An 11,027-nucleotide genomic window follows, 5' to 3' on the forward strand; every position below is an offset into this window, starting at 1 on the left:
AATCGATTAAAACATTTATGTTGTTGATTTGATTGGCCGCCGCAGGCGAAATTCGCTCCTCATTTGCATAATATTAAACTTGGCCAAATATTTTCACTTCGCTTCGCCCTGTTCGCTTGCCTTCGCCCCACTTCGCTTCCCTCATAGGAATGAATGGCGAATTTCGCTTTGCTTTGCCAAATTCGCGTGTATGTGTCCCCGGCGTGAGGCACACAAGGCATGTTGTTATCTGCCTATGACATGACATGAAGTAAGGAACAAAAATGAACCCCAACACCAAAACCCTTGGTAAACCAGAGGCCCTTTGTAAGGACGTTTGTAATCAGAGGGCTCTCTTCAGGGGCGTCGAAGTAGGGGGGAAAGTGGGACTCAGTCACCAGGGCCCTACGTATCAGGGGGCCCCATAGGGAGTCAGTTTTTTTTTTTGTAGGGGGGGGGGTCCATTTGAGCTAGGTCCATAGGGCCCAGAATTTGGTGCTACTCTTAACAGTACGCTTTCCCGTTAGGGCTCTCTCTAGGGCCCCCAGATAGCCAGAAGTCACGACCCTTAGCAGGGGCTTTCATAATCATAGGATCCTCTGAAAGCATTCCCCCTACTTCCTTGCACCCCTAGTTGGCAGACGTTACGGCCTCAGGAGTTTTCACGAGAGGCACTACAGCAGGGCCAGGGGCCCTCTGATTGCCGTCCCCCGCCTCCCACCAACCAACCCCTTCCCTCTGTTTTCTTCAGATATGCCCTATAACAGTGTAAGTAGTCATAAGATCCTAGAGAATAGAGGCCCTCTGATGTCACAATTGGCATCGGCATCGCTATGGGCGCCCCCGGGCCCCTGGGTGCCGGCCCCACTGGCCCGGTCCGTAATACGGCCCTGCCACATATGAGTTTGATGGTCAGGTCTCTACAAACTCGTATGGATGGATTGATTGAGCAGCAATTATTTCCTGGCCTGGTAAGTGAAAAAGCTGATATTCCTAGTGCTCTTCACTACTGTCATCAAAACAGTTGTATGTCGTTTTTTGAATGTCCCATTCCAAATTTAGTCTGCTTTGCCTTTGTGATAACCCCCGAGCTTCTGGGAAGGCTTTCCACTAGATTTTGGAGCATGGCTGTGGGAATTTTACTGTTAAGATCCCGAGAGCATTAGCGAGGCATTCGTGGGTCAGTATTCCAGTTCATTCCAACAGTGATCATTGGGGTTGAGGTCAAGGCTGGAGTTCTTCCACTCCCTTTCCTAAATTCCTTTAATTTCCCTTGCTGTAGAAATGCTTGCTAGAAGTGACTTAGTGTAACTGATATGAGATCCTATTAGGGGCTGTGGTAAGTATCAAAGTACAAGTTGAGCCCAAAAATCTTGCAGTAGTTAAAAGACAAGTTAAAAAAAAACTTATAAAGTTGTGGAAAACTCGTTTTTTTTGGGGGGGGGGCATGACGGTTCGGTTTAATAATTATAATCCAGAAAGAGGTGAGAGAGACAGAGGGAAGGAAACGTAATTAATACGTAATTTTTGCGAATCATCCCTGTGAAATGATTGAGGGTCGGCTCACTTCTTTATATTAACTTTGTCTGCTCGATCATGCAACTATTAACAACAGCACGAACGTGCTTTACTATCTGCGTCCAAACATCCAGTCCGCTGCCGTAAAGTGTCCCTGCTGTAACACTGCCTTAACATTAGTTCCGCCTTATATGACAATCACCGGAAATCGGTCCTCAGTAAATAAAGTGTCGTACTGAAAGCAGCCACGGCGCGGCGAGCAGCATCGACTTCAGCACAGGAAGAGGGACCGAGTCTGTGCGCCTGCAAGGGAAGCTATTGCATTTCTTTTTCTTATAAGCGGAAATTAAAGATGGGATTAACCAACATATATGACCAGTTTTAAGCCAGTGGACTGTCTGTTTGAGAGCCAGACACGTCGCGGTGAGTGGAAAAGCTTGCAAAAGTTTGGCGCATGATGATTATTTCTAATGTAGATTACATGGCAGCAGATAACACTGTCAAAACAACATTTAAAATGAATAACACAGCACTATGTATCATTATAATCATTTTAATATATATATTTGCTTAAAACAGTTCGGCTAAAGACACACTGAGCATCTCTAAAGTTTACTTTTTACCCAAACACAACACAGAACGTGATATCAGCGAGGAGAAAATGTGATTTGGGAACTGAAACTTTAAAGTCACGAAAGGAGACATTTTTAATCTTGTGTGCACGAGTTATTGAAATCACTTGTACTTGTGCGCACAAGATAAACGATGTCACCTTTCTGGACTTTAGTGGGCCTGTACGTACAGCGGTGCTTGAATGTTTGTGAACCCTTTAGAATTTTCTATATTTCTGCGTAAACATGACCTAAAACATCACATTTTCCGAAAAGCCCTAAAGAATAAGAAATATAGAAAATTCTAAACGGTTCACAAACTTTCAAGCACGGCTGTGTTCATGCCTTTACCCACTGTGTAATCAGGCAGCAGTCAAGTTGACCAACCCAGGCTGTGTGCTGTCTAACCTGGTCATGATCACTTAGTGTTTTGTTGGAGTTTTATCTTTCTCTATGTGCTTTGTCAGCTCATTTGTATGGTTGGCTTGTTTTCCTTGGCTGATTGTTGTTACTTCAACAGACTATTACACTAAGTGTTGTTCTCTCACTTGTACATTTAGCACTAGAACTGTCTTACCTAGAAATTCAGCACTTCTTGTACCTGACTTTTACACTTGTATATTGCTCTGGATAAGAGTATCTGTTAAATGCCATGTAATGTAATGTAATGGCTCCATGAAAAATTGTTGGCTAGTCACTGAATCATGATCTGGTTAGTATAACCAGGTTATGAACCAGGTTCTGGGTTCGAACCCAGCGGCCGACGAGGGCCTTTCTGTGTGGAGTTTGCATGTTCTCTCCGTGTCTGCGTGGGTTTCCTCCAGGTGCTCTGGTTTCCCCCACAGTCCAAAGACATGCAGTTAGGTTGACGTGGAGCGGCCTTGGGGCGAAGTGTCCTTGAGCAAGGTACCTGACCCCTGACTGCTCCCCGGGCGCTCTGGTGTGGCTGCCCACTGCTCTGGGTGTGTGCGCATGTGTTCACTGCTTCAGATGGGTTAAATGGAGAGGATGAATTTCACTGTGCTTGAAGTGTGCATACAATAAAGGTTTCTTCTTCTATAAACTGTAGCCTACATAGTCTAGGTGTTTAGCTTTAACTAAAGTGACCGTGTCGTGGGAGGTTCAGAAATGTAAGAGGCAAAGTATTTTTTTTCTATTCCAAAAAAACCCCATCACTATTGCAGTTTTGACAAAAAAGTCATTAGAGCGTGGCTACAATTATCGACACTTTTAACGATCTTTTGGCCATTGCAAAAGTAGAAAAGACTTTCAATACATAAATTGCACATGAACAATTACTCAAACTTCCACTGGGGGGAAAAAACAGAGTTGATTCCCAATTACTTAGCGTATCAGATCACGTGACACCGTTCCACAATTATCGACATCCAGATGCTTATTTATTTAAAAAAAAATTGGTGCGTGGTATTAAGTTAACAGAACATAGTTTTTATTTAAAAATTGTTTTACATGCACATATTTAGGCAGCACGGTGGTGTAGTGGTTAGCACTGTCGCCTCACGGCAAGGAGATTCTGGGTTCGAGCCCAGCGGCCGACGGAGGCCTTTCTGTGTGGAGTTTGCATGTTCTCCCCGTGTCTGCGTGGGTTTACTGCGGGTGCTCTGGTTTCCCCCACAGTCCAAAGACATGCAGGTTAGGCTAATTGGTGGCTCTAAATTGACCGTAGGTGTGAATGTGAGTGTGAATGGTGGTTTGTCTCCGTGTCAGCCCTGCGATAACCTGGCGACTTGTCCAGGGTGTACCCCACCTCTCACCACCAGCTTGCCTGTGACCCTGTAGAACAGGATAAGTGGCTACAGATAATGGATGGATGCACATATTTAGTACAAAATATTTTATATATAAATATATCATTGTTGGTGCTTACGTAAATGAGGAAGTAATTTTAATGTTTGTAAACCAATGAACTGAATGTTTAACCTGCGTCAGAAAATCTTTTTGTTCCACTTTCTACCCACTGTCTAAGCATTTTTGGTGATCACGTTTTGTTAAGCATTTGTTGTTTGTATTAATTTCTAGTTTTGTAGTTCACCAATAATTCAAACAATGCTTTAATTTGTTGCAGTTAGGTTCAGATTGATGAAGCTTCAGTATTTTCAAACAAGTGTTTTTTTTTTTAATTAAGATTTTAAATTCACATCTAAAAATATGAAAGAAGAAGAAGAAACCTTTATTCGTCACATGCACACTTCAAGCACAGTGAAATTCATCCTCTGCATTTAACCCATCTGAAGCAGTGAACACACGCACACACTCAGAGCAGTGGGCAGCCACACCAGAGTGCCCAGGGAGCAGTCAGGGGTCAGGTACCTTGCTCAAGGGCACCTCAGCTCAAGGCCGCCCCACGTCAACCTAACTGCATGTCTCTGGATTGTGGGGGAAACCGGAGCACCCGGAGGAAATCCATGCAGACACGGGGAGAACATGCAAACTCCACACAGAAACCTTCTTGCTGTGAGGCAACCGTGCTAACCACTACACCACCGTGCCGCCCACGGTGGTGTAGTGGTTAGCACGGTTGCCTCACAGCACAGTAATGTCTACTGATATTATAATGTGTGGTAGATATTTACAACAAACTACAAAAAAAATTCTGAATGGAATAGAAAAATCTGAATATTTCAAGCATGTAATTTTTTATATGCTAGGAATTTAATTCTGGTCTAATTCTGTTTCTTGCAATAAGATTCCAAATACTCTATAAACATTCCATTCTGTTATGAATCAGAAAAAAATATATAAATCACAACCCTTTTTTTTTTTTAAAGTACTTCATCTACTTCAACAATGTTACACAAAGATCGATACATAACGGTTGTAAATGTCACTTAATTCCACAGGGTGTCGATAATGGCAGACACCGGTGAAAGTGATCACTATTATCGACACCTCACGTGACTTCTCAAACGCACGTTTAGATACAAAATGGTGACTGTCAAATGAAAGAGTAAGAAACAAAGTAGGTTTTGACAAGGAGATCATGAAATATCGGTGAATTTGATAAGTAAAAACATGTCCATGATCTTTCCACCATGCTTACCTGCGATGATAATGTCCGGGCTTTCCTCAAATTGTTGATCGTGCTAAAAAAATTCCATCTTGGGTAACGAGCTGTGTCATCAGACGACAAGATCAAAGGGGGGTGTCTTCCGGTTGATTAATTAACCAGTAATAACTGTTGTAACTAAAACTCGCCTTTGTAAGATTGTTTGTTTGTTTTTTATTGGTAAATCTGAAAAGGTGTCGATAATTGTAGCCGCCGCTCTATATAATCTGAGGTCAAAGTTTTCCAGATTTCTAGATTTATTATAAATGCCTTCAAAATAGTCCAATTCACAATCAATCAATCAACCTTTATTTCAGACACAAGAGTGGTCCATAGATACATAACTACATAAAAAGACATACAGACATATTATAGATTTAGTAAAAAATAAACAACTAAAAAAAAGTCATAGACATCCATGAAAAACTCAGGTCGTCACATACAATACAGACTGCATCTCCAATGGTACCACAATGTGGAGGTAAATCTAACTGCACTCATTGCAGGATTCACTAAGGCTACAATTATACCATTGCTAGACGCTGTTAACCTACACATACATCTGTACATAAGATTCCTGAGTACAGCAGGACATGTGGGGACATCAACTTGCACAACTACCACTACTCCATCTGGGCACTTTTAATAACAGCCTCATTCCATCATTATATGCCACATGGAGCTTATGGATGCTACTACTCTTATATCTCCTCCACAGATGGGCAGTGTACATCGGCATACAAAATGCTTTAAAAAGTGCTACTTTAACATAGGATGAACACATTCCAAATTTTCTTATAAGCATGTTAGCTTGAGCATATACCATTCGATACTGTCTATAGCAGGGGTGGGCAAACTTTTTGGCTCAGGGGCCACATTGACTTTTGAAATTTGCCAGGCGGGCCGGGCCAACACCAAATTCATACATATCGAACATAAACCGGAAAAGCTTTAGTGTTATTGTAAGGCCTTCACTGACAGAGACCCAAATGCAGATCAGATTGACATTTATTTTAGTTCTCAGTCAACAAAGACAGAGCAGAAAAATGCTTGCAGTTCAATAGATTGGCACATAAAAAAATATATACACATAAAAACAAACACCAGCACTACAGCAGCCACCCACGACAACCAAAATTACTAAGAGTTATACTTTTTATATTATTATGTCTGTAAACGTGTGACTACCATCTTATTACAGCTCCAACATAGTTTTAAAAAGAGAAAGTGTTAATACTCACATTCACTCAGCAACCGCTGAGCTGTATTCGTCCGTGCTTGCGCTGACTGGTTGTTAGCATAATTAGCATGCTTGGAGGAAAAGTGCCGTTTGATGTTATATTCCTTTAAAACTGCAACGGTTTCTTTGCAAATAAGGCATACAGCCTTTGATCGGACTTCAGCAAAAAAATATTTAGTTGTCCATTCTTTATTGAACACTCTGCACTCACTGTCCACTTTTCTTTTTTTAGGACCACTCATTGTAAAGTTTTATCCTGTGTTCTCGAGATCATCAGTGGCACGGGCGCCAGAATGATTTCCATGGCACGCGCTGCACCACTCTGCAAATGTAATCTCGCGTGAATACGACTGACTGGAAAGATGGATCTCTAGAACACCTGTCTACGTGATAACACTGATGCTTATAGTTTATAGATCTGCTCAATCGTGTTTATATGATTGTCTTCCGCGGGCCGGATTAAAAACGCCAACGGGCCGGATGTGGCCCGCAGGCCGTAGTTTGCCCACCTCTGGTCTATAGATATCACAATCATCAGACACATCATCAGTTATGTAATGGCCCAGATACTTAGCCTCACTGCATATGCTGAGAGCTATACCAGACAAGAAAAAATTAGGAATGGGCAATTTCTTATCATCTTTACTTCTAATAATCATTATATTACTCTTCTTGGCATTGTATTTAATGTCGATTAATGGCATTGTGTTTACAGTCTAGTAATCTAATATTTTCACAGTTAAACCTATAGGAAATGAAACAAAAATTCCTGGAAATGAGCATCAGGAATTATAAACTTGTAGCTTACTAATCAAGCCTTGTCACTGTCTCTTTCTCTACAGACCAGGGCTTTTTGAGTTACAGTCATATTAGTCCAGCTTCTCTTCAGTAAGTACAGCAGCCATCATGACCCACGATAAAGACAAACAGAAACCCTCCAGGTGGATGGACTACGGCAGCATCACAGGAGACCAGCACTGGGATGTGTGTCCTACCTGCCAGGGCTCAGGACGAATATCTAGAAGTAGGCTTCATTTATAAGATTCCCAAACTTTGCATTTAGTTGTGTTTATGACAAACCAATTAATAAAGGAAAATATTTTTCCTCATGTTGGTAATTAAAAGGGAATATCTTCCTACAAAGGTTACAACAGTCACAGGTAGGACCCCATACGGTCAGTTCCAGCTTTATGGGTACCTTTCAGGACAATGTACAAAAATGACATTAATAAAAAATACATTACTTTTAAATAATATTTAAACAAACAAAAAACAAAATAAAAACGATGCAGTTGTCCTCCTTAGGAAAAAAGTGGTGTGATCAAGTGAGACCAAAATAAAACATTGTCAGTGCACACCATCAGCTAATATGATGGAACCTGCACAGAAAGAAAAGCTCAGACCCGTGGTAAAATATGGTGGTGCCCAACTGATGCTCTGTAGCTACTAATCCATGGGCTCTTTTTGATGGTATGCAGAATTCTGCGAAGTACCAAGATATTTTATCTTAAAACCTCATTTCCTCTACCTGGGAGTTAAGCCTTGCCTGTAGATGGATTTTTCAGCAAAACAACAAGACCTCAAAACTTGCACAGAAATAGTTGCAGAAACACAGAGATATTTTGTAATAGATATGTGTCCACATTTGTATCTTTGGTAAAACCTGAGATCTAACGAACGTCTTTTGAAGAGAAGTCCACATCCATCCGTAACCGCTAATCCTGTGCAGGGTCGCAGGCAAGCTGGAGCCTATCCCAGCTGACTATGGGCAAGAGGCGGGGTACACCCTGGACAATTAGCCAGGTCATCGCAGGGCTGACACATAGAGACAAACAACCATTCACACCTACGGTCAATTTAGAGCCACCAGTTAGCCTAACCTGCATGTCTTTGGACTGTGGGGGAAACCGGAGCACCCGGAGGAAACCCATGCGGACACGGGAAGAACATGCAAACTCCACACAGAAAGGCCCCTGTCTGCTACTGGGCTCGAACCCAGAATCTTCTTGCTGTGAGGCGACAGTGCTAACCACTACACCACCATGCCGCCCGATAAGTCCACATGCATAAACTTAAGAATATATAGGAGCTTGAAATGTTCTGAATGGGGAAATCCAATATTCCTCTATAAGCATTTCCAACCTTCCTTTCTAGACATTACAAGCAGAGACCGTGTTCTTATTCTCATAAGGGAAGGTGTCTTCAGTTATTGCGGTGCTCATTATTTTGTATATTGCATTTGCGGAAAAAAATTCACTTAATAAAGATATCACGGCCGATGGCCAAATGAGCAGATTTGGACCCAAAAGCAGACTCAAACAGTTCTGAAAATAAAATGGCTTTAATGTGTCTTCACAAGAAATATCGTATCTTATTTTTTTCGCGGTCCAGTTTCTATCAAATCCCACGCTCTGATTGGCTGGTGAGCAGGTCCGTATCCTGTGGTACAGACCCCAGTTACGGACCTCTGGCGACTCGCTCGTTCACAACAACAACAACAAACGTAGCAATTTTTGTCAACATTTATTTTCACATTTCTCAGGAGAATAGCATTAATTTTATATCATGGATAGCGATAATGACAGTGTTCACAGCGAAAGCGAGTTTTACTACCCTGAGGAAGAAGAAATAAAAGAAAACATTTCAGGAGGAAGCTATAAACCTGTAACTGTTGCTAACGCCGAGCAAAAACATGGCTGAATCCTGAATGACTCCTATTTGTATAAATAGGGGACTACATAGGCGGCAAAATGTAGTTGTTTTCCTGCCATGGAAGTGCACTTGTATACCGAGGAGAAAGCAATTTGCATTACAGCTGTGAATGAGGATTCAAAATGGCGGTTCGGCTCGGTTTTCCCTTTCGGGCGCCCTCGTTTTCTGTTAGAATTTGGTAAAGAAAAAATATATATTATTTACCAGCTTAAGGTCGGTCCATATGGTGAAATACCATGACCTCGGCCTTGAATACTGACCTCGGCCCAGAGGGCCTTGGTCAGTGCTTTCAAGACCTCGGTCACGGTATTTCACGATACGGACCTCCCAGCTGGTAACTAACATATATTTCTTTCACATAATATCTTAAAGCAAGACGGCCTTTCGATTTCATAAAATCGGTGAAATTTAGTTCCCTCTGAAATTTGGTCATATGTTTAATTCTGTAATATCTCAAAAAATAAAACAGGCCATTCTGTGGCTGGGAAGTTATTTATTTTGAGGGGATTCCTTAGGAAATAATGTGCAAGAAATCGCGTGCTTTGCACAGTCAAACAGAAAGAGGAAGTCCGGTGTGCACATGTTTTCAGTGACTGGGCACTGACCCAGTTACATAATTTTGCTGGGAGACGAGGAGCTAATCACGACATTTGCATTGGAACTTCAGTACTCAAGTTCTCATCTCATCTCCTCTAGCCGCTTTATCCTGTTCTGCAGGCGAGCTGGAGCCTATCCCAGCTGACTACGGGCGAAAGGCGGGGTACACCCTGGACAAGTCGCCAGGTCATCACAGGGCTGACACATAGACACAGACAACCATTCACACTCACATTCACACCTACGGTCAATTTAGAGTCACCAGTTAACCTAACCTGCATGTCTTTGGACTGTGGGGGAAACCGGAGCACCCGGAGGAAACCCACGCGGACACGGGGAGAACATGCAAACTCCACACAGAAAGGCCCTCGCCGGCCATGGGGCTCGAACCCGGACCTTCTTGCTGTGAGGCGACAGCGCTAACCACTACGCCACCGTGCCGCCCTAGTACTCAAGTTGTGACAGAAAATATGACGGAGCCAATGGATCCTACACAACAAATGCTGGTTAGTATGTTTCTCCCTATCGTGAATATTGTAATTAGTGAAGAACCTGCTGCAATTAGCCCAAATATGTATCTTTTTGAGGCGAACTTGAGCTTGGCCACTCATCTTGTTGATATCCGTTTTTCATTGAGCGTATTCTAGCCAATATTCGTTAGTCGTAATGAAAATTATGTATTGATTTCGCAATGTAAATATTATTCCTGTGCATTAGATGGTTTTACATAGAAGGTCCTTTTTTTATCATTGCGATGGTGAAGACTGCTGAGTGAAAATGTGTGTGTAATTAGACTATACACCTATATTGCACAACGTCTGGTGAATAACCTCTCGATTCGCTATCATACTGTGCAGTTTATTTCGTTGAGCAAGACAGTATATGGTTCTTTTAAACTGTGGCAGCAGGGGCGTGATCAAGTGCCGGTTTGAATGGAGAGCGACGCCAGGGAAGGTGCTGTCTGTGTGTCAGGGATTAAGTATCTCTTCCCCTGGCTGAAATCATGTCAGTGCAGTGGCACACAGTTCATTTTGAAACTGCTGAAAAGCATGTTTTGTGTAAAGTGACAGTTTAAAAAATAAACGAAAGTCACATTGATCCTGCCTGCCTGTTTCAGTGTCCACTATATCAGGGAAGCCATTATTTTCATTTTTCTGATTTTTGTGTTTGCTAAGGTTTTTTCCAAACGTAGTGATCAGAAGTAATAGTTTTGGGTATACGAACACTCCACTATTTTTGTAATGCCACCAATAGACTTTCCTAAACTCAACTTTCATATAACCTCATGAATTTCTTGTATAAC

General features: G+C 42.1%; 1 protein-coding gene across 3 annotated transcripts in view; it reads left to right on the forward strand.

Moving 5' to 3' along the window:
* The first annotated feature begins 1,737 nt into the window (after positions 1-1,737).
* The window catches only part of tmem106a (transmembrane protein 106A), a 19,446-nt gene continuing 10,156 nt past the window's right edge, over positions 1,738-11,027 (forward strand). For 2 of the 3 annotated variants that reach the window (XM_060939872.1, XM_060939873.1), the window contains exons 1-2: positions 1,738-1,920; positions 7,258-7,439. In XM_060939872.1, the coding sequence (XP_060795855.1) occupies positions 7,322-7,439 (118 nt within the window). In that variant the 5' untranslated portion in view covers positions 1,738-1,920; positions 7,258-7,321. The remainder of the gene's footprint in view (positions 1,921-7,257; positions 7,440-11,027) is intronic. The other variant, XM_060939874.1, reaches the window with a different exon arrangement.

This window comes from Neoarius graeffei, chromosome 14 (genome assembly GCF_027579695.1).
Source record: "Neoarius graeffei isolate fNeoGra1 chromosome 14, fNeoGra1.pri, whole genome shotgun sequence".
Taxonomy (NCBI): Eukaryota; Metazoa; Chordata; class Actinopteri; order Siluriformes; family Ariidae; genus Neoarius; species Neoarius graeffei.